At 37.3% G+C, this 23,460-nt stretch overlaps 4 protein-coding genes across 4 annotated transcripts; 3 read left to right on the top strand and 1 right to left on the bottom strand.

Annotated features, from left to right (window-relative positions):
* The first annotated feature begins 536 nt into the window (after window positions 1-536).
* Window positions 537-1,719, top strand: msmp2 (microseminoprotein, prostate associated 2). The gene is made up of 2 exons (XM_033981605.2): window positions 537-626; window positions 1,304-1,719. Exons 1-2 carry the CDS (start codon window positions 565-567, stop codon window positions 1,476-1,478), a joined length of 237 nt encoding a protein of 78 aa, XP_033837496.2. The 5' UTR covers window positions 537-564; the 3' UTR covers window positions 1,479-1,719.
* A 561-nt stretch (window positions 1,720-2,280) lies between these two features.
* nbn (nibrin) lies at window positions 2,281-14,088 on the top strand. The gene is given in 20 exon segments (XM_033981709.2): window positions 2,281-2,442; window positions 3,501-3,622; window positions 4,445-4,572; window positions 4,963-5,122; window positions 5,791-5,894; window positions 5,972-6,089; window positions 6,436-6,626; window positions 6,708-6,805; window positions 7,137-7,269; window positions 7,590-7,774; window positions 8,275-8,458; window positions 8,935-9,634; window positions 9,713-9,784; window positions 9,935-10,021; window positions 10,365-10,436; window positions 10,674-10,719; window positions 10,722-10,813; window positions 10,892-10,996; window positions 11,254-11,303; window positions 13,107-14,088. Coding segments are annotated over 20 exon segments (2,712 nt in total). The 5' UTR covers window positions 2,281-2,411; the 3' UTR covers window positions 13,141-14,088.
* Window positions 14,089-14,541: 453 nt separating this feature from the next.
* osgin2 (oxidative stress induced growth inhibitor family member 2) lies at window positions 14,542-19,306 on the bottom strand. The gene is made up of 6 exons (XM_033981049.2): window positions 19,155-19,306; window positions 16,638-16,725; window positions 16,390-16,526; window positions 16,135-16,326; window positions 15,883-15,974; window positions 14,542-15,805 (listed from the first exon to the last, which is right to left on the bottom strand). The coding sequence occupies exons 2-6, from the start codon at window positions 16,702-16,704 to the stop codon at window positions 14,680-14,682; spliced, it is 1,614 nt and encodes a 537-aa protein (XP_033836940.1). The 5' UTR covers window positions 16,705-16,725; window positions 19,155-19,306; the 3' UTR covers window positions 14,542-14,679.
* Window positions 19,307-19,858: 552 nt separating this feature from the next.
* On the top strand, window positions 19,859-23,311 carry gtpbp10 (GTP-binding protein 10 (putative)). Its single transcript, XM_033981070.2, has 10 exons — window positions 19,859-19,976; window positions 20,128-20,321; window positions 20,712-20,803; window positions 20,893-21,037; window positions 21,120-21,193; window positions 21,268-21,320; window positions 21,618-21,725; window positions 21,849-21,926; window positions 22,003-22,126; window positions 22,214-23,311. The coding sequence occupies exons 1-10, from the start codon at window positions 19,944-19,946 to the stop codon at window positions 22,408-22,410; spliced, it is 1,098 nt and encodes a 365-aa protein (XP_033836961.1). The 5' UTR covers window positions 19,859-19,943; the 3' UTR covers window positions 22,411-23,311.
* The last annotated feature ends 149 nt before the right edge of the window (window positions 23,312-23,460 follow it).

Here is a 23,460-nt window from a genome sequence, read left to right as displayed (position 1 = left end):
CTATCTATCTATCTATCTATCTATCTAATATCTATCTATCGCTATCTATCTCTATCTATCTATCTATCTATCTATCTATCTATCTATCATCTATCTATCTATATCTATTTATATACTATCTTATCTAATAATAACCTGTTTCACTTCTCAAATATTAACTGTCAGTGATGTATTATTTTAGATATGGTCAGCTCAGTGATACGACTGCTCTTGCCTGTACTGGTGCTCCTCAGTGTGCCATGTATTTGTGTCTACAGCAGTGGAGAATGTTTCTTTAACACTAAAGGTAAGAATAAGGTCAAACTCTCTCATGTTAGTTACAATGACTTCGTATTTAGAATTGATTCACATATCTCTCATCATCTACTTCCTACAAAGTGTATTATTTTTATATATATAATTTAATTTTATATGTGATAATTATACTTATCCTATATTGTTTGAAAATACTAGAATTGCAAATGTTTCAAAAAAATTTGTTTGTAAGGCTAATTTATAAGCTGTGTTTTTATCTTTTAGGCAGCTGGGAATACTGGGCCAAAGGTTTAACATGGAGAGAGCTGGATGACCAGTGACTGTCTCCAGTGCATCTGTATGGAGCCTTTCGGAGTGGGCTGCTGTGACCAGTGAGTTTATTACACACATAAGTACTATTTATAGCATCAGGATATATCAATTCTAAACAAACTGACCAAAAATTAGGTTATATATATGTTATTATGTTATGTAAAGTGAAATATTACTGTATATATGCCACCAAAGCTGTTTGACCTTTTTTTTTTTTACCATTAAAGATGCACTATGTAACTTATCTGGTGGATGGTTTGTTATTGCTTTTCCTGTAATCTTCGTTACTATGACATCAAACATATCTATATTGCCTAATTCAATTACATACCTTGAAAAATAGGCATTCTTAGTGTGAACAGGGTTTCCTCTACATAGACCTGACCTGTAACTTGTCTTGGTGGCATTACTTGTGTCTCCATGAAGATAAACAAGCTTAATGCCATATCGTGCTTTGTCTAGAAAACTCCAAACAAAGCAATAACATCATCATGGAGATGAGCAGGTGACAGATCCTTCACCAGAAAAGTTATGTAGTGCACTTTTAACATTATAATAAAATGTAAATGTCATCCATATATATTTCACATGTTTTCACATAAATTAGGCAAAAATGAATGTTGAAAAGCCAATAAACCAAAGCTGAACAATCTACCCCAAGCTGCCAGTGCATTGTAATAACGTAAATCATCTAAATAGTAAAAAATACCCAGTTCACCTGCACTTTGCTCCACAGTGGGTCAAAGCCTGTGGACTATCCAGACTGGTGCGAGATCATCCGAAAGCCTAACACATGCACCAGTGTGGCAGTGATGAAGGCCAACCGCAAACTGCCCTGTCTCTGGGGACAAGGACGCCTCCGGACAGCAGCTGGACAACCCTGGAAACCAGACAATGATCCATTATTCTGAGCTCACAACAAGTCCTATTAGTATTTATATGACCTTAATAAAACATTTAATATATTGTTATTATTTATTGTAGTATGTCCTAATTTTGCTTTCAGAAACATGCATTGCCTTTTTGTATTGAGTTCATTATTTGGTGAAGTGTGTTTAGTGTGTTTGTTTTGATGCTGACCAGGGACTGCAAAATGGATATAGGCTAATTAACTGATGCAAACCATCTCTTGAGCTTGTACAATCTTTGTGCATTGGCCCGTCAAATAAAGACAAAACTAGGCTATTTATTTTGTTTTCTATTGTATATTCACTAAGTCATCAAACATTCACTGGAAAGTTCTTCGGTTTTCCATTGTATTTACATTAGTGGCATATAATAGATTAAATACTATTCTATTACTGGAAATATGTTATATCAAATACAGATAGGATTTGGTGAGAGTGTGATTAAAATAGGCAAAAAAGAACTTAATTTCATTTGAAAGTCCATTTTAATATTATAAATCAATTAAAATAGCAGACTGCTTGTTTAATGAAGTTCAAATCTGTCAAATAAAATGCTTTATTTGTATAGCACAATTCGTAACCATGGTAATTCAAAGTGCTTTACAGAATAAGAAAAACAATCACAATACAACAAATCAAAACATAAATAATCACAAATAATCATCATAAAATTAACATTAAAGGAGAAAAGTGCAGAGTAAAAACCTTTATAAAAAACAGAAAAAGAAAATAATTGACAAAAACTGTTGTCTTTTTGCACAAACTTTATCCATCACTTTTATTGTGAAGTTTTTTCTGGCGGCGCGTGGTTATGACGTCACTACGGCGCGCTAAGACCAAAGTGCACTTTCACTTTGCTCAAAAAGTTGTGATATTTAAAAAATGTAGAAAGAAAACGTCATCGTGTTTTTATTAAACAGTTACAGGAGCGGTAACATGTGGATTCTAACACCCCTGCAGCCTGGAGGTAATCATCTCTTGAGAATCAATCGCTCTTAATTTAAATACGCAATAAATGTGGCGACATGCTTTTCACAGCTAAGGCTAAAAACATGCATCTCTGCCTGTTTGAGACACAGTACGATTCAGAACCATAGTGTATAAATTGTGTTAAAATCGGTCGTGTTTGAAGGGATTTGAGTGCATCATGTAACATTATTCAGTAGAAGGTTAACTATCTGATTGCCTATTGCCTTACCTGCAATGTTCCACAGTATGGTATTAAACCGCTCTATCTTGCATTTATTTCATTACATGTGTTTTCATTGCACATCACACCTTGAAAAATATGCATTATTATTGTGAATGGAGTGAATGGACCGGGTCGCCTCTCCACAGATCTGACCTGGTGGCTACTTGTTTAGTTTAATTCCATACTGTGGGACCTTCCACACAAAAAAATAACATCTCAATAAAAAGAAGTAGGCGACGTACCCTCCAGCAGAAAAGTACATTGTGCCACTTTAAAGAGTCAATAGAATGTCTGTGGGGTTGAATTAACTGTCCAGCTTTGGAGCTCTTATTAAAAGTGACATAAGTGATAGTGAGTGCGTTTACATGCATACGAGTATCCAGGTTATAATCGGTTTTGTGTGTGTCCATGTATATGCAGTATTCTGATTACAGTAACCAAGATACTCTCACTGGAATATTTTGATAGTATCCAGGATATTGTGGCATGTAGAGGCAGTATCCTTATTTTTCTTCACTAGTGTGGTACTAGCATGTGCGAAATGAAGTAGGGGCATGGGTCTATTAAAATAACATAGGAGTAGCAACTATCCCAAAACCAGTCAAATCTCTACTACAACTTAAAAGAAAAATAATAATATTGTTTTATACTTATTAATGGTTGCCATAGTGACCCCTCTAAATATCCAGGATACTCTGATTGTATACAAGGATATGAGTATCCTGGTTTCTCTGAGCCGCTTGTAAACATCATATTCAGAATACTGTGATAACCAAGATAAGGCTCGTAAACGTACTCACTGATAACTGGAATTGCATTGGTATATTTCCCAGGACAAACCCACTATCTCCAGTCCGGTAAAAACTATGTGGTCGGAAGAAAGAACTGCGATATCATTCTGTCTGATGACCAGTCCATCAGCCGGGCTCATGCGCACCTCAGCAGCTCGGAGAAGGTGAATCATATACATATTGTAGCATTCTGGTGAAAAGAAACACGGCAAATTTCTTTTGGTTGTTTATTTTATGTACACAAGTACTAATTTAGGCTGTAACCCACACCAAAGCAAGAGCAAAACAACAGCAGTCTCAACTCATTAGAGCTGTCTCCTAAAAGACCAGTAACTGATGAACAGAACCTTCATATCAACTTGTCAGTATAGCAAACAAGTGTCACATACAAAAGCAGTTACATTGACAACAACACATGAACGGTTACAAGAACAGCAAAAGGTGTGTCAACTCTGAGGTAAACACAAAATATCAGATCATTACACTACGATAAGGATAATGCTGGGATGTGGATACTCTGGAGGTATTCATATTGTCTGTCTTTGCTTGGGAGGTCCACCTGTCCCTTTGAGAACAAATTACACTGGCCCTGAAGTCAGTGTCAGTTTTGTAACTTGTTAATTTTAATTTGTATGATGGCTATGCAGTTATTGTCATTATGAGTGTGGCAGCAGGGGCTGTACTTTTGTTGTGTCCTTAGGCAAAACACTTCACCCACCCAGCTTAGTGTAATTCAAATGTGGAGTGAATGAATAATGAAAGTGAGTTTGAGTGTGTGGAAAAGCGCTATACGAGACAAATGTTTTACTATTGTATGTTCAGACCTTTTTCCATGAGACTGCAGCATCAGTTGGATGTCTTGAATCATTTTTAAACAGATGGTGGTGCTGTTGAGCTTCCATTTGAAACCCAACCTGCTCCACTGTTTCTTTCAAAAGTCCTGTACATTCTGATTGTGAATTAGTGTTTGTTGTTTTTCTTCGTAGACACTAACTGTAAAAGACATGTCTAAATATGGCACTTCTGTCAACGAACAGCAGTTGGCCCAAAACACTCCAGTAAATCTAACGTCTGGGAGCAACATCACATTTGGAGTTTTTAACAGCAAGTTCAGGTAAAGTAAAATAAACCAATAATTGAATACACATATTAATTGTTATGCATTTTTGTTGCTGTCATGTCTTATTCCTATGATCTTGTTATATTCCTATTCCCTGGGGTCAATAAAGTGTACCTTACAGCAGACCTATTATACAAAATTTATTTTTCAGCACTTTTAACCATGTTATAGTTGTTTCCCCTTAGCATTTACCCTCTCAAAGTTGTTTCTGGAGTGATTCGTGCATGTTTGAGCCATCTTTAAACGCTTGCTTTCAAAACTCTATATTGCAGATCAATCCTGTCATGGTTATAACTATATAGCAGGCCCAAGCACAATATTTCTTCTTTAAGGGACTATATGGTCTATAATCTCAAATACAAAATGTGCCTTCCTCTGTTTTAGAGTTGAGCATTTGCACCCGGTGGTTTGCTCTTCTTGTTTGGACAACAGTGGAAAAACGTCTCTCTTGGGGGCACTGCAGCTTGTGGGTGGGAAACTGGTGGGAACATGGAGCCAGGACTGCACACACCTGGTCATGTCCAGTGTCAAAGTCACCATCAAGGTCAGAATGCTGTTTGAATGAAGGCGATTAGTAAAACTCTGCAGTTTTTTGTGCTATGATTTCCCCCATGAATAACAAAATATCCTTGTATGTCTTATTCTGTATAAACTGCTAACCCTGTAGTGTAGATCTGTACAAGCATGTTCTGAAATGTGATTCTTGTATTAGTTTGTCAGATTATATTTCAGTCTTCTAGTCAATTCTTCTAGACATGTTTATAATTTGACACTTTGACAGAACCTATTACAAAAACATGAATAGCAAATCTAATCATGAACACAATGCTTGTCAGAAAATTAGCAATTAAAAGATATTCTTCTCAAATCGTTCAGACCTTTGGCCCTCAAACTGCAGTCCAGTGATACTCGAGCTAATTTACACCTCTGTGTTTCTGATAGATTTAAATTTTAATAATTTAGCCTACAATTTTCTACAATTTGTTGAGTATAACTCATTGCCTTTATTTAAACTTGCAGTTGTTTTTGAGCAGGATAGTTTACCTTTACATATTTATGACAATGTTAACAAAGTGATTTTGTTACGGCAACAGATAGTCCAGGTTGTTTAGTAGACTCTATGACTTAGAGTACTTATTTACTAAGATAAATATTTTATTTTGAAAAAAAAAAGCTTATTTTGTAATAACATCCTGTTATTTGTCCTTGTAGACGATTTGTGCTCTTTTGTGTGGATGTCCTATTGTGACACCAGAGTTTTTCTCAGCTCTTCAGGCTGCCATCGAAAACAAGTCACCTCCTCCTGAAGCTGAGAGGTACCTGCAGCTAAAAACACTTAACACTATTAGAAAGGTTTAAATACTGGTGTGTTTAATCATGTCTTTTATTTTAGGTTCACACCTGAAATAAACGAGCCCAGCTTAAACAAAGACAAAATTAAGATTGGCGTGATTTCCAAACGCAGAGAGCTTTTTACTGGGAAGACATTTGTTTTCCTAAATGCCAAACAGGTAAGGCTTAATTTACAGGATATTTTAAAATACTATTTTAGAATCAGTAGGATTGTTGTTGGGATTTGGAGTTTTCAATCGTTTTGAGGTTCATGATGATCAAAATAATCAATGTAATAATTTCTAAACGCATTCACCATAATGATAAAAATATTGTTTGTTAAAAATTGTATGTAGGATTGTATTTCAGGAAATAACCACATTTCCTTGGCATTGTTTTAACAGTCAAACAAACAATATGAAGTCTACATACACTGGCATAAATTGAAAAAGTGGTGCAGGTTGTTAATAGTTTAGTAATAGTAATTTGTCTTATTGTTTATGATGTCTTCCTGTGTGTTTGCAGATGACGCGCCTGAGTGCAGCAGTGTCTTATGGAGGGGGCAGCTGCACACTCCTGGACGAGAGCTCACTGCCGCGGGACATCCTGGAGTCTCCTCAGAGCTGTGTAATTGATGTCACATCCTCAGCCTCTCAGCCTGTGCTGTCCTCCTCCACCATGGACTGGGTGAACACTGTGAAGAGCATTGTTGAAAAGTGAGGGGAAGATGCTTTGAAATGCTTTATATATTTATTATTTTATCAAGTTACTATGGAAACTAATGTAATGTCCTACAGGAAAGGTCTGAGAGTTATCACAGAATCTGAAATTGGAGTAGCGGCCATTTACGCATCATGTAAAGAACACTGCAATTCCTCTCGTGTGGCAGATAGCGGTGAGTTAATAATAATATTTTTTAAGTTTTTATTTTTATTTTTTATTTTTTATATACACTCCAAAAAGTAGTCTCATATATAAGTAAGTTAATAGGTTAATAAGTTAATAACTGAGAATGTTTTTTTTTTTAGCCTTTTGACTTCATTACATAATAATACACATATAATGATAACAAAAAATCTAATTCTACTATCACATATTTTTACACATACTCACATTAAAATGCAATAATGTTATTTAAAGCAGTTTTAACTAATTTAGACATGGCCTTTTGTAGAGATGATTGAACTTGCTGTATTGTTTGATCTGAGGTGTCTTATCTGTTGTAGATTCTGTATCTAAAATGAAGTCCAGGATCCCGAGTGCGTCTCTGACTCAGAGTGTAGCGGTGGATGAAACTGTGTTACCGGCTCCATCGCTGAACATCACGGCCTACGCAGCCAACACAGAGCCATCACAAGGGTATGATGTAATAACATGCTGTCCCATTAGAACTATATGGTTCCATCAATATTGATATCATATAAATACCGCTTTTGGCCAGTCATGTGACAAATACTCCAGCCTCCATATTATATCTGGTTTCTAAAAATTCCTGAGCCCATTGGAAAAGCTCTTTGATAGATATCTTGGAACAAGATTATTACATTAACTCAAACATCTCAAACATAACAACACATCAGATAGAACCATATAATTCTCAGGGGATGTTGTGTTTAGCTAAATATGTTTTAAATAAATATAGAATTTCTAGGTTGCTGAAAGGGTTTTGTCCTCACTAGGTTGAATATCCGTCAAGTTTCGGGGGTGTTAGCCGTGGGAGAGACACCAGAAAAACGGCTCAACTCTAAAAATTCTGGAACAGAGAGGAAATCGCAGTATTTTGTGCCTGAATCACAAAACATCTCACTCAATGCTATGGAGCACACAGAGTCAAAACGAACTATAGAGGAATCTAAACTGACAGGTATGTGTTGTATGCAAAGTATAATTATTAAGAGTTGTTATAGAGGTAATTGCTGCCAACAGTTTTGGATATTGTAGTGTTCTGGTGTAAGGAAACATGCCAATTTTCTTTTGGTTGTTCATTTTCTGAACACAAGGGCTACTGTAGGCTGTAACCCACGCCAGAACAAGAGCAAAACAACAGCAGTCTCAACTCACTAGAGCCCGTCTCCAAAACAGACCAGTATCTGACGAACAGAACCTTCACATCAACTTGTCGGCATAGCAAGTGTCACGTACAAAAGCAGTTACATTAAGAGCAACGCATAAACAGTACAAGAACAACAAAAGGTGTCAAGTCTGAACTAAACACAAAATAATCAGATCATTACACTATGTTTCCTTATTGGATATACTTATTTATATTTATTAAGCATTTTAACACATGTTTTAGTGTGTTTAGAGTAATTATTAAATGATACCTTAGATGTATTGGGAGTTAACAAAATTTTTATTTTTCAGAAGAAGAACCTAGTGGCATTCGACCACAGCCGACCTTTGCAAAACCCAGCAGTGGTACAAAGATTTTATCACAAAAACTGCCCCTTCAGAAAATAAAGACTTTTGGACAAGGATCACCTCAAAAACAGTCACCTCAAAAGCAGTCATCACTCACAAGCTTCTTTCAGCCGATCAACAAGAAAAGGTTAAAATAAAAATATATGTCTTACTATTGGATAGAATTGGGCAATATGCTGTTTACTACTAGATAATTTCAAAATAGTTGTAGTGATGATATGCAAAAATAAAGAATCAAGTTGGCTAGATAGTCTTGGCACCTTCTCTTCTCTATGAAAATAAACAAAAATTGAATGCCATACTGTGGAACATTCCAGGCAATGCAATAACATCTCCAAAAAGAACAGTTGGTGACTGCCCCTCCGCTAGAAAAGTTACATAGAGCACCTTAAAAAAACTTTGTAATCCTCAAAAGTGCCTTAATGTGGTTAATGTCAATTCAAATTTATGTAATGTATTTGAACCACAACCAAGACATACAGGCACATTTTAGCACATTTTTGATTGTGGAAATTATGATTCAGTTATGATTAATTTCATGATTCATCTGCTGTTGGCTGAGTTCATTGACGATTTTATCTATCTCCTTTCATATGTTTAAAGGCAATTGGAGGATGACTTTACTGCAGAGACGTCCCAACCAAAGCGAACTGCCCGGGATTCTTTAATAACCTCACAACCTCCACAAACTTCAAAAGAAACTCGTTCAGAAAAGGCTCCAACAGACCTGTCGCAGAGCTCAGGAGGGGAGACTCAAAGCAAAACACAGGGTCAGAAAAGGAAGGAGATGGATGATAACGAACTGGAGGAACTAGAATCATTAATGTCTGAAGATATGGACTGCTTTGATGCACCACCTCCAAGAAGCCAAAACCAGGCAAAAATGCTCAGTTCAAAACGACAGAAAGAACTGGAGGAACTAGAATCATTAATGTCTGAAGATATGGACTGCTTTGATGCACCACCTCCAAGAGGCCAAAACCAGGCTAAAATGAACACTACAAAACCACAGAAAGAAGTTAGTACAGCTGAAGTTTCCAGGAAAAGACCGAGACTTCAGGAGCAAAACAAGGAAGACAACAGGAAAAGTAAACAGTTTGATTTGGAAAAACCATCAACTTCGAGCAGTACCCCAGCAGTTAAAATTAAAGCACAAAATATATCTATAAACATTGATGCATTTGAACATACAAAAGAAACATATGACAATAGAAAGTCCAGCAATCCACCAGCTAAGCCACCATCTAAAACACTAGGTCGTAAGGACCAATTCCTTTTCGCTGATAGTAGTGACTTTATTGAGGTGAGCACAAAGATTTAGTTATTAGTTATTTTCATTTTTAAAATATGTACGTTTATTATATATAATTACATTTTAAAGGATGAAGAACTCCTCAAAGCAGAATCTGTTGAGATTTCTATAAAACCAGCAACTATCAAACCGGAGGTCAAAGTAAGTCATTTTACATTCTTTTACTTTAGGGGTGTAACAAGACACAAATCCCATAAAGATGTAATTCATAATAAAAAACTTAGTAAATGCCTCATATTTTTTATTGTATTGAAGATGTTTGTATCTTAACTTTTTCTATCTGACCATAAGAAATCCAGCAATCCACCAGCCAGGCCACCAGCTGTGAAGAAGCCAAACAAATCTCCTTTCACTGACGATGATATTGGTTTTGTTGATGTGAGCATTAAGACTTTTTTTTAGATTGAATTTTATTTTTTTATTTTACTGTGTGTGTGTATGTATATATATATGTATATATATATATATATATATATATATATATATATATATATATATATATATATATATATATATATAGTGTAATACATTTTATATAATATATATATATATAGTGTAATACATTTTTATATATATATATAGTGTAATACATTTATATATATATATATATATATATATATATATATATATATATATATATATATATATATATATATATATATATATATATATATATATATATATATAAATGTATTACACTTTTGTTTGTTTGTTTTTGTAGGATGAAGAACTCTTAAAATCAGAAGCCACTCAGGTTCCTATAAAACCAGTGAATATCAAACAGGAGCTCAAAGTAAGACTCAAGATAAATTTATTTATTTATTTATTTTTGATTTTTTATATATTTGTATTCACAATTCATATTTGAATCAACTGTTTTCTTTACACCAAATTATTGATCATTACATTATATATTAGTTGCAGTTTGGAGGTAAATGTAAAAAAATTTTTTAAATCATTCTGAAAATCATTATAAGATCTTGATATACTTTTCTCTATTTACTATTTATTTTATATGTGTATTTTATAGGAACCAAAGATGGACGACAGCTTGCCCAAGAACTTGTTGCTGGTGGAGTTAGAGATCTCCAAGTGTCAGAGCTTCCTACAAAAGTGACAAAACAGAAGCAGAGCAATGGCTGCACAAAGAACTTCAAATGCTTCCGTAAGGTCAGTCAACAGAAACCAACAACTTAAAGGATTAAATATTTATGTGTTTTAATATGCCTGTGTTGTGTTAATCCAAAGGGGCAGGTGCATGGTGTGGCCCCTGTGATCAGAGGGGCAGATCTTCTGGCTCATAACAGGGGCAGAAACTCAGATCTAGACGAGTGGCTCAGAGATGCTGTGGAGGTACGGTCACATGATTGATCAACTTTATGATTTTATGATTTTACTAGTGCTTTATAATAAGACTGTTAGATACAGCTGTATCTCAATCACCAAGAGAAACAGACTGCTGAATAAAGACATTTGTGTGTGTCTGTGTGTGGGGGTGTGTGTGTGTGTGTGTGTGTCTGTGTGTGTGTGTGTATACATTTTACCAGTCACATTTTGCTTATGTGGAGAAGGGAAACTACGTATTTATTACCTATTTATTTTTATTTCAGGAGGACCAACAGAGTCGACGAGATGAGAGCGTAGGAGACGACCTCTTCAGGTGAGAAATACATTGTGTTCAAGTATCCACTAACGATATTTAAAATGTTGGTAAATAACTACACTTAAATTAGCATTAATAAAGCATGTATAACTATTTAATCCATAGTGAATGATGTTATTAATTAAGTAGTTGTTACCTTTGAATCATTCATCAGTATTTCTTCATGCATTAAGTATTTTTAAAGGGCCTATATTATGCTATTTTCTGATCTATTATAATGTTTCCTCATCACAAACATACCTGGGTTGTGTTTTGTTTCATTCACACATGTTTAACAAAAACCCTGCATATTTAGCCTGAGTTTTTCTCTCAGACAGAAAACACTCTTTTCCACCTTGTGATGTCATGTGATAATACAGCTCCGCTGTGTTTTTAAAACTCCATACATCTTCACTAGAATCACTTTGAATCATTTGGATTTTTTTCAGTTAAGTTGAAAACTACCACATGCATACCTACCACAACATTTTGAGCTTTTGGAGATGTAGACAGACTAATAATAAAGCTTTACTCAAACACATGTGAATGAAACAAAACGCAAAACATGGCTTAAAATTCACAAGAGTCAATTTTGTGTAATATAGGACATTTTAAGGTATATTTTAAGGCTGTGAGTCACAGGGTCCCTCACAATTTGATATGATACATGATTCATGATACTTGAATATCACGATATATAAAAAAAAAAACATTTTTTTGTTAAACCACTACCTATGTAAAGTTAATCATACACCCATTGAAATGATCAAAACAGTGAATATTTCAAATATATTTCTCTTTCTCTAGACAAATAAAATTGTAGCGCTGTCTCAAAATAATAGTGATACAAAAAATAACCTTGGCGGTGATAACGATTCAGTATCAGCAAATGCAGTATCATGATTCACCATATTTCGATACCTTGCACACCTCTAGTAGTTATACAAAACGTTTTGTGGAAAGGTCTTTTGTCATTATATCTAACTACAGACAATCAATGCATAAGCACACGACTGTGGGGCCACGGTGGCTGAGTTTAACCAATCAAAATTCGGCAGCTCCTTCGTCACTGGCGTTGCCGCGGTAACAACAGTGATGTAAGCCGCCGCTGCTGTTTTCTTTGACTAAGCAGAAAGGAGACGGTGTGATATTGATTTTGTGTGTGTTTGATCACTGAGTCATGGCCACTCAGTCATGCGTATCCAGGGAACAGACTCTGCCACTAAGAAAACACTACACTTTTTGGGTTGTAAGCTTCCAGACGTCCGGGCTTTAAACTGTTCAAACATCGTCTCTCATTTATAGCACTTAATTTGGCCTTCTTCTAGCGTTGGTCACAAAAAGCATCAAAGGACATAAGCTGTGTTCACACTTGTCCTGGTTTAGTCCTGGTTTGATCGTGGTTAGCTCTGATGTAGATTTGCTGGGTCCTGGTCCGGTTTTAGTCCCAATTTAGTCCTAATTTTGAATGGCGTGTGAATGGAGATGAGCAATCAAAGCCTCCCTGAGGTTCTGGAAGTAAATTTCACATAATTTTTTTCCATTCAAATACAGTTTAAAGACACTACGAACATTAAAGCCCCTATGTGGTTAATAATGTTTCCAGTCCAACTTAAAATTTGACCAAATGTTTTGTAATAAAGCTGTTTATAAACATTCAGAAATAGATTTTGAATGCAAGTAGTGCTCTTATGGTTGTTAGCACAGTTCCCCAAAAGTCTTTTGGAAAAATGACTGAAAAAATGACTTCCAGAGCTGTTCTGCTCCATGCAGCTATAGAGGAATGTGTAAACCTCACTCAAACTTTTGTGTTTCTTTTAGGTATAACCCCAGTAAACTCACCAGAAGAAGATGAGATTGTCTCCATTTGGTACTTTTGAAATATCTGGACATTTATGAGAGAGCTAATCATTGTTGAATAATGTTTTAGTGTTTCACTGTTCCACTTACTTTCACCATATGTTATCATACATTATTGTACAAATTAAGTATTCCGACAGCAAGAAATGTAAAAAAAAAAAAAAAAAGAAAAAGTTTTTTCAAAACTTTTATTTGTCATGAATAAAAAACAGTACATACAAACATCAAAAAGTCTTTAGTTTACCAAGAGCTTAACGCATTGTAAGCATTTTTTCAGACTGAAGTATGTCCAGTGTGCTCAGCCCCATGAATAATCAAGTGTTTAAAATGAACTTTCATGAGCCCATTTTCCATCAGGCACTTTACAGATCTGCTCAGATGAGAGTTACGTCTGCGTTCACTGTTATGTCTGACTATAAGTGAGGAGACCTTGAGCACTTTTAGCTTATTGCTTCATTAAATCAAATATTCAAGTGAAAAATAAGCTAAATTTACAGTCAAGGATTGTCCAGTTTTCCATCATCTAGTCTGTCTTTAGAAGTACCTGGGGCCTCATTTATTAAGCTGTGTATGCATGCTAAAAGCCATAAACATAGTATACATGTTCATATTTATAAAACCATGCACGCTCAATGTAGCCCAATGCTATTTATGCATGCACATACAGGTCTGTGCAGTAAAGGGAGTTTTGTGTGGAAAGTGTTATAAAGAGACTTTATAAATGAGGCCCCTGGTGTGAACCAACAAGCAGCTGCTAGTCATTAAGCAAACACTCATATCTGCATATTTCTATTGAAATAAAAGTAAAACTTTAAACAAACATTTCCTCAATAACTTCTTTGTACTACTTAGCACAATTGTGTTAGCACAAACTAGCCATGTTAACCAGCTTAAAGCTTAATCCTCACCAAGATGACCAAACATGATGAAGGCTACCTATCTATCGTTTTTTTGTATAAAAGATGAGCGCACACACACTAAAAAACATATAATAATAATAATTTATGTTCTCTAGGTTCAGCATTTGGCACTTACTTTTGATTCATCCATACATAGGTTGTGAGCTGTTTTTTGAGAAGTTGGACTTTGTAATAAAAAGGAAGATTTAAATTGGAACAGGTTTACAGTTTTCTTCAAAATTTTGCTACATAGCATTTGGTAAAATCATCAAATCAAGTAGTGTGTAATGTTATTGTTAACTGAGGGTGTCCTCTGTTGTTTGCCAAATCTTACTATTATGGCTATCATAATAGAAGCTAAAACATGATAATGATGTAGATTAACAACAGGTTCACTTCCATTCCCAAATGGTAGCTAAGCTAGACCAAAACCATAACATGGTTTATGCAGATGAACTCCTGTATAAAAATAACCCTGAAATAAGGTAATGAGGTCACAGACTGACTTGAAGTTGGCACATTGGAGATTGGACTAAGACCTTATGAATGACAGGCTTGTGGATTTTAAAAAGTTAAAGGTGTTATAATTATTGTTGATATTTGTGCCCCCTGATAAAGGGTCACTGACATTGGTTTTAGATAATATTATTCCCACCATTGCTGATGAGCTTTTCTTTTTTCTTGTATCTCTTTAGCAGGCAGGATGCAATGCCCAAAGCCCCGCCTTTTAAAAAGCGCACAAAGTTGTCCCCAACAAGTGGGCCCATGGCGAACAGGCCTGGCTCCTTGATGCACTCGAATGTGTACGGCTCGATGTCGAGGGGGTTCTGTTTGCATGACACGGGTTTGGTCGGGTCCAGACCCAGGTATTGGCCTTGACCTTTGAGAAAAAACAGGTTAGGATTGGTCCCGATGAGGACCAGAACCATAGAGACCTTGAACGCTTTGAGGGAGTTGTTTCCCTGAAGTAAGCACTTCATGTCGGGTTGGAAGGAGACCACGCAGTGCTCTGGAAAACTGGTGTAGTCGGGAAAGAGGCTGAGCTCCGAGAGTTTGTCTGAGGGAAGTTGGGGTTTAGGGCACATCTTCGCACAGACTGATGATGCGATACTCTCGGCCTGGGACCTGTTGGGAGCAGAGGAGGAGGCTGCACTACTGTGGCTCTGTGAACACATCATGTGGTAGACCTTGTGGTATTCAGGATACAGAGTTTTGGGCAACTGCTTGAAGATGAGGTCTGGGTCACTGGTGCTTTTGCGAAAGACATGCAGCACTTTGACATTGCTATTACAAGCACAAAGAACTGCATCCGCTGCACTCAACCCGGCGCCCACTATTAAAACTGGGTCAGAGCTCATGTCCAGCTTCTTGCGGCTCACTGCTTGGCCCAGATCTGAAATGCTGTGGAAAACAAAAGGGAGGTCCTCCCCTTCTATGCCCAGTCGCACTGGAGAGTCTGACGCCCCTGTGGCCAGGATCACGTTCTCCGCAAACAGAGAGAAGGGCACATGGGTGTGGCTCTGCAGCTGCTGGTAACCTCTGACCTCCCACAGAGCTCCCCCACTCACACTCTCACTGCCCCCACTGTCTGTGGGACCAGAGTGCTCCTCCAGACCCTCCTCGCTGTGTTCACGGCACAGCTTTTGCACAGATGTAACGTATGTGTTGTCGATAAAGTTTTTCTGGAGACCTTTGAGCTTCACATAGTTGCAGTAATAAGAAGAAATCTCCTCTGGAGTCGCTCTGTCGCTGGTCACATCTCTAAAGTCAAAACACAATCAGTGTTTGGGATCTGTGAATGTGTAAATATCGAATCCTTTCCCTAAGCTGGCTCCTACCTGCGTTTCCCATTGGTCAAGTCTCTGTAGTTCACACCTGGAAGCTCCATCCAGATCCCCAGGCTGATGGTCAGCATGGACCCTTCCATGGCCTACAGGACAGGAGTGTGTATGTGTATGTGTGTATATATATATATATATATATATATATATATATATGTATAAAATCATGATAGCCTATATATATACAGTCTAGAGCATCATGTAGCAGCATATAGAACCAGAGTTTTGTTTAAACTTGTGGCTACTTACATGCCAGGCTCCCCCGGGCGTGGACCGGCCCAGGACCAAATGGGGAATGCTCTGCGTCTTGTCCCTCCTCCACTGAAGCACCGATGGGAGCTCATAGCCGAAGTCTGCATTTGGGTGCAAGAGGGTGTCAAAGAGCACAGCCACTGGGTTTCTGGACCTCCCCTCTAGACCTTCACTCAGATATTCCAGGTCCTGAAAAGAAATACTCTTAACATTCATCTGACTCATGTTTGACCTACTGATCCTTGGTCATACCTGTTCAGTGATGGGTATATGTTTGGCCTCCTGCAGTTTACGGTACAGTATTGGGTTTGGGTGCACAGTTTTTCTATCCAAATAAGGCTTGTATCCACTCAAGAGGTAGGACAGGCAAATACCTGACGGTCCATTCCCTAGAGAGAAGCAGAGAAGACATTATTATTGCATTATATAATTGAGTGCAATAAGTTGGTATTATTGGCTATTGGTATTATTAAAAAGTGACAACAGAGTAAAAGTTGTACCGATGATCACCACAGGAATAGTTGGTGGGCGCTCTTGTGGCAGAGTGGTCTCCTCTAGTAAAGGCATGGCAGCAGCCTGAGCCCGAGCCTGCAATGAGGAGCAGAAGAGATAACATTAAACTTATCTGTCTCTATGGAAACAAGCAGGTGAAGCTAAATTACTGGTCACACCTCTGGATGGATGAAGACGCTCATAGTATGAATGCCTGTTTTTCAAAGTATTTTAGCAATAAATTAAGTTGATGCAAGATGGGTAAGTTGAATGCCATACTATACGCAAAGCTCAGTGGAGATGAGCAGGTAGAGGTGAGGAGTATCAGAAAAGCTACATAGTGCACCATTAATTCAGCCTGTTTTAATGCACATTTTGGTTTCCTTGGGTTAGTGCTTGTTTAGAACTACTATAGCCATCCATGGTGTAGTCCTGTTTTAGACCTAGTTAAGATCTGATAATACTCTGAGGGCCTGATGTTTTCTTAGGTGGTGTTTTGTGTGAAAAATTTGTGAACCACTGTTGTAGATTAGATTATTTCCAACCACCTTGCTCTTCATACTCGGCTTTAGGTCCAGTCTCATCAGCTGACACAGAAACACACAGGGAAAAAAAATCTGCTCATTGTGTTCCCACAGTGGACCCTCCCCGTCTGTCTGGAGCTCTATGCACGTGGAAACATCCCGTCACAACACAACGCGCCCCTATACCAGCGCCCACATACCCCCCGCCCCATTCAACATGCCCCGTGGCAGGATAGGCCCATGCTAACCCCCGTTCCCGCTCTCAAAACAAAGAGCAGTTCTGATCAGATTTATGTAGCCCTGGGCGTGTTGTGAAACGTTGCCGTGAAGCGTGTGTGGTGGAGTCTTTGTGCCCTAGCCGCGAAGCAAATCCCCTGTGATCAGTCCTCAGTGGGGCTTAATCCCACTGTCCTGTTTATGTTTTTGCCGCCTCGTTCAAAAGCACCAGGATGGAAATGTGCTCCTGGCATGTGGACAGTTACGATCATCACAACTACGGCTGCACGAGATGGGAAAACAAAAATAAGATATTTTAACATATACGTGGAATTATAGAAGTCCAGTTAAATAAACAAAAATGTTAAACTAAATGACTTAAAGCCCCACTGCAAAACCTTTTTGCTAAAAAAAAAAAGACTACAGTAAAAGCTATTTTTTTTCATTTTGGTTGTGTTCATTGCACTGAAAAGCATGTGTCCTTTCTATGAATGGGCTTGCATCTTCACAAACCTGATTTGTATTTTGCCTGGAGGAGGGCCTCCACATGTTTTTGCTTTGGCTACAATGTTCCAGGTTAAGGCATAAAACTTATCTATCTCCACGGAGAATGTGCCAGCTCCAGAAAGTTACGCTGAGTTGCTTTAATTTATTTGTCCACTGAAATAAATAAAGAATAGCAAAAATGGACAGAAAAAAGAAAATCATGTTTAAAATAATAGGAGACACTCAGGTTTTTCTTAACAATAATGTCAACAACTTTTTTTCCACTTCTTTGCACCAGAATCCTCACCTCAAGCCTAAATCTTCTCATCCAACCAAAACATGCCAGAGTTTATTTGACAATCATAAAATCACATCCGGTTACAGTGTCATGCCCTCCTCTGCAGCCACTGTTTCTGCTGTTACGCTTATCAGTGAAAGCACCCAGATTCCACGCATTGCTCCACCAGTTTGGAGAATGTGCTATTTGGCAGGTGGGCAATTGGATTTCTTTAGCCTGGCTGAATTTCAAAGATGTTTTATGAATTATGTTGGGCTAATAGTTATTATTTAATAATTTAATATTCTTACAATGTACAGTGTTAATATGAGTAGCTATTCTTTGTAATTGCTGTGTTGTTTTCTGGCCTTGTGCTTAATGTGTGGCATAACAATCTGAGCTCCAAGGTTCAATTTGTTTTTAATCTTTCATTTCATAATATTTTAGCATAACAAGCTGCTTTTGATAAGTAACTGCACCAATTTATAATGTAGCCAACCTCAACCTCAACCTAGGACTCCAGTTAGAGTTATGTGGCTATTGCATCAGAAAGACTTTTATCCATTGGAAGCTGCTTGATGCAACTCCCAGTCTAATATCCACTCAGCATCTGCCTCACTTGTACACTGCACTTGTCACAGCCTCCTCACTGTTCAGAACATGTTTTAACAGACAGCCACATTGTGATATTTATAGTCAAATGCATCCCACTGTCTAGTCCTTCGTTATGCAATAGGCTGGTGTAGGACACATCATCTTTTATTATAGGCCCTGGATTTTGTTTCCACATGAACCATCTCTTTAAGGTAATACAACAGCCCATTAGACCTGTACAGTGTGAGTGGGGAATGGGACCCCAGCAGCAGACATCCTCGTGGACCACAATGTTACGTACGTGTGAATACAAAGATTGCGTCCATAGGCTAATAAAGTACAGACAGCACACATCATCATTGTATAGCCTAATTTAGATCAGGCATTCATGGTATTTTACTGTATTTGACCAAAATGAGATGTCTTACCGCACTGTGACTTGTTCTCTTTGCCCCAGTAGTGTCCAGTTATCACGAGCCGCGGTGGCAGTAGTGGCCGTATAAATAGGCACAGTCAGGGGGAGGACCTTGCCTCTCTCGACTGCTACACGCTGTCACCATCACACGTACACGGTTACACACACTCACGATCACATACACGCATCACATACAGGTCACGGTCTTCCAGCTATTTCTCCAGTAAATTACGCTTCTTGAGGAAAATGATCCAATGTGGCACCGGCGCTTCAGTCTTTGTCGTCACGTGCGCATGCACCAGACGTAAGCGCGTTCACAGAGAAGGATGGCTGCAGCATCAGCATCATCACCATCCACCGGAGCGCAGCATCCCTGTGTAACTATGGGTTAGGTAGACTAATTTAAAAGGCTTGACATAATAAAACTATCAAATGTATTTTTTAATTATTATTATTATTATTATCATCATCATCATCATTATTTTAACATTGTATTTAATTTATATGGTTGTTTTTTTTGTTAAAGAATTACTGTAGCCTCAGAGAAGAGTAAAATACATTAATAAAACAGACAAGTTTTGGATTATTATAGGTCCTGTCTGTGTATTTCATTTTAGTAAAATAAAAATAAAAAATAAAAAATAAAAATGTATACATAATTTTATAAGAATAGCCCCGCCCTCTCATTCTTTTGACCAATCAGAGCCCGTTGCTGGTACGCACTTCCTGTTGTCCCCAAAACATGTGAACTAGCCGCTAGCTTCATAATTTAATCAAACATTTACCTAAAACGTTACAGAAAATGGTTCAATTGTCCAGAATTTGTCACCGTAAGGTAAGTAAATTATCTTAAATGCATGTAGCCTAATAGATGTCAGAATGTTTGAATTTTAACTTTTAACCGCTGAAAGATTTACCAGCTAGCCCCTGTGTTACAAAGCCATGAATGCATTCTTCATTAGGTTTACTGTCATGCTTGTTTACAGTATGGGAGATTCCTCGACAATCTGCGGCTGTATGTGCGCGGAGGCAGCGGGGGCATGGGTTTGCCCCGTCTGGGTGGTCAAGGTGGAGATGGAGGAGATGTTTATGTGGTGGCATCAAAAGACATGACCCTAAAAAGAATAAAGGACAAATACCCGCAGAAACGCTTTGTAGCTGGATCAGGGGAAAACAGCAGGCAAGTGAATGGTTTATAGACCTACGTAATGTAATAGATTTTTGCTGGCTATTAAAATGTCATTGATGTCTTTACGGTAGTGATTTCTAAGAGGCATTGCAAGCACAGAAGAAAACTGAGCAGGAAACCTGTTTGTCTAAAGTTACTACTTTAAGTCATAATCAAGCCTACAGTCCACAACAAATCAGTTTTATGCACACAATGCTCATTTATTTATACTATTTCAATGTGTTTATCCACCTCTTAAATTGACTTTTATTTGAATAACTTAAAAATGCTACCTATTAAGCACATTTTAATTCATTTATGTTTTGGACAAATTTAAGTATCTTTGTCTAGTCCATTCAGACTGATTAAGGATAAACTGTAACTTGAATTACGTGTGAACAGTGTCAAGGCTTTGAAAGGGCAGCGGGGGAAGGACTGTAGCATATTGGCACCTGTTGGCATCACTGTCACCACAGATGACGGCAGAGTTATAGGTAGAAATTATTCAAATTTTACTATATCAAAATTAATCCTGTATCCTACAAATGTGCTGGAAGTTATAATTTTATGTTTTCTTTTTAAGGTGACTTGAATGCTCCTGGAGAAAGTGTGAAGGTTGCCAAAGGTGGAAGTGGAGGCTCATTTCACTCCTTTTTCAATCCCAATAAAGCAAAACCCAAACACATTAGACTGGATCTGAAACTAATAGCTGACATGGGTTTAGTGGGGTAAGACTGCTTTTACTCATTTATCCATTTAATTGTTCATGGTCATACAATTTGTTTTTAACCTCTCTGTATTTCCTGTCAGATTCCCAAATGCAGGAAAATCATCTCTTCTGACAGCCTTATCTAATGCAACTCCTCAGATAGCCAGCTATGCTTGTAAGTCAGTATTGTAGCTATCCCTATGCATTCAGTAAGTTGTATTGTTTTAACAATACTACTCTTTTTCACAGTCACAACTTTAAAACCAGAAATTGGGAAACTGATGTACAAAGATCATAAACAGGTAATAAACATTTACTTTACTTCATGTGATTTGAGGTACACTATATAACCTTTCTGTTGAGGGGTTGCTTATTTCTGTAGAGAAGTTATCGCTTGGAATGTTCCACATTATGACATAAACTAATTTGTCCTGCATTGCTTGTAAATTTTTGTGGGGGTCACCTCTTCACATGACCTTTAATTTTGTCTTGTGACTTCACCCTCTTGTAATGTCATACCATGGATCTTTCCAGGCCAAGCAATAACATTTCAAGTTACTGCAATGTAATATAATTTATTTACTTCTTTGTCTTGGTAGATTTCAGTCGCTGATCTCCCAGGGCTCATTGAAGGCGCTCACTTAAACAAAGGCATGGGACACAAGTTTCTCAAACATGTGGAGAGAACTAAACAACTACTGTTTGTGGTGTGTATCCCAGTAGCTCTATCTATGTACACATGTCTAACATTTTTAAATGACCAATCACTCAGAGCTGTAATTTTAATTTAAAGTTCAATTTTACAGTTGATAATGCTGTCTTTAAACTAGGTTGATGTTGGTGGCTTCCAGCTGGCAAGTAAAACACCATTCAGATCTGCTTTTGAAGCAGTGCAGCTTCTGACAAAGGTAAAAATAACCATACAGTCACTCTTAATTTGAACCTTCTTGCACATTTAGTAAATTTCTCATTACTGTCCACAAGGAACTAGAGCTATACAAAGAGGAGCTCGTGTCCAAACCTTCTTTACTAGTGGTGAACAAAATGGACCTCCCTGATGCTGAAGAAAAACTAGCAGAGCTTAAAATCCAGCTTCAAAGCCCAGAAGGTAAATGTTTGTACTAATTTGCAGGTTTAAGCTAATAATGTGTATACAGAATTATTGTATTTTTAACTGTATTTTTTTTCCTGACAGAGTTTTGTAGTCTGTTGGATGATGACATGATCCCAAAGGACTATATAAACTTTAAGCAAATACTTCCTGTCTCGGCTCTCACTGGATTTGGGATTGAACATCTTAAAAACTCTATTCGACAGTCTCTTGATGAAGAGGCAGAGTTGAAAACTAAAGCTCTTCAAGAAAAACTACAAGAACTCCGACGGTATTTATGACAATCATGGACATCAGCATTTGTTGCCAAGGACACTGCTGTCTGGGGTCTAGCAGCTGACACATCTGGATGTACGAGACACAAGAAACGTGACTGAACTGGATGGTCTCAAATATGTTATAAAGCTTTTTATATTGTTAGGATATTTATTCATTAACTATATCTCTGAATTTACATCTTGTTCCCTCATTGGCATCTTGTTTGAAAAAATCTGGTCTTTAGTTTTTCCATATACATAATTTTAAATCTCCTGCCATCTCCTTGATTTTTGTTGCTTTTCTTGAGTGTTCCACAGTATGGCATTATACTTATCTAAAAAAAAAAAAGAACCTTGAAAACATCCATTCTTACAGTGAGTGGGGTTGCCTTAACACAGATCTAACCTGTAAATTGACCTGGTGGCGTTGTTGTAAAATAAACTGTGGAAACCCAAGAGTAGAAGAAAAGAAGCATGACACAGGAGAAGTTTATTTACCATCAGTACATGACCCAGCACTCGGACACATGAACCCTCAAGACACTGAGATAGTGTTGTCCGTTCTAGTCTAGTGCAGTCCAGTCTGGCTATGCTTCCATTGTAGGGAGTATTATACCTCTGATGACATAAGCCAATTTCTCCTACTTGTCTGGAATGATATGGAAGTTAAATACCATGACTGTAATCCAAAAAGTTACATAGTGCTCCTTTAAGTTTAGAACATGACAAGCTTATAAAGTAATTCACAGGACCTTTTTACTAGGTGTGATATTTTTTGTGTATAGTGTTTGATGTTTCAGCAATACAAGTATAACTATTTGTTTATTTCTGAAAATATACTGTAGAAAAACTGGGATGCCCACATCTGTCCATAAAAGAGTAATTTTTTATTAAATATATTACAATACTGATTAAGAGAAAAAATAAGGGCATTGATTTTTGCATCATCAGTCTTTACAGCATTACAGGCAAAAGAAAATTACAAAGGGACGTAACAGCAGTGTGGATATAGTGGATCAGTACATTTGGCCTTCGGAGCGAATAGCTGAGAGAGTCTTTTACATTTTACATTCA

This window comes from Periophthalmus magnuspinnatus, chromosome 16, assembly GCF_009829125.3.
Source record: "Periophthalmus magnuspinnatus isolate fPerMag1 chromosome 16, fPerMag1.2.pri, whole genome shotgun sequence".
Lineage (NCBI taxonomy): Eukaryota > Metazoa > Chordata > Actinopteri > Gobiiformes > Gobiidae > Periophthalmus > Periophthalmus magnuspinnatus.
Note: the sequence above shows the minus strand (reverse complement) of the source record. Positions and strands in the feature narration are given on the sequence as shown.

Coding starts and splice junctions, on each gene's coding strand:
- msmp2 (XM_033981605.2), top strand. CDS start 565: ATGACCAGTGACTGTCTCCAGTGCATCTGTATGGAGCCTTTCGGAGTG. Junction 627..1,303: donor GGAGTGGGCTGCTGTGACCA/GTGAGTTTATTA, acceptor TTTGCTCCACAG/TGGGTCAAAGCCTGTGGACT.
- osgin2 (XM_033981049.2), bottom strand. CDS start 16,704: ATGCCTTTACTAGAGGAGACCACTCTGCCACAAGAGCGCCCACCAACT. Junction 15,975..16,134: donor CGCCCGGGGGAGCCTGGCAT/GTAAGTAGCCAC, acceptor CCTGTCCTGTAG/GCCATGGAAGGGTCCATGCT. Junction 15,806..15,882: donor TTGACCAATGGGAAACGCAG/GTAGGAGCCAGC, acceptor TTTTGACTTTAG/AGATGTGACCAGCGACAGAG.
- gtpbp10 (XM_033981070.2), top strand. CDS start 19,944: ATGGTTCAATTGTCCAGAATTTGTCACCGTAAG. Junction 21,038..21,119: donor GCTGACATGGGTTTAGTGGG/GTAAGACTGCTT, acceptor ATTTCCTGTCAG/ATTCCCAAATGCAGGAAAAT. Junction 21,321..21,617: donor TGTACAAAGATCATAAACAG/GTAATAAACATT, acceptor TTGTCTTGGTAG/ATTTCAGTCGCTGATCTCCC.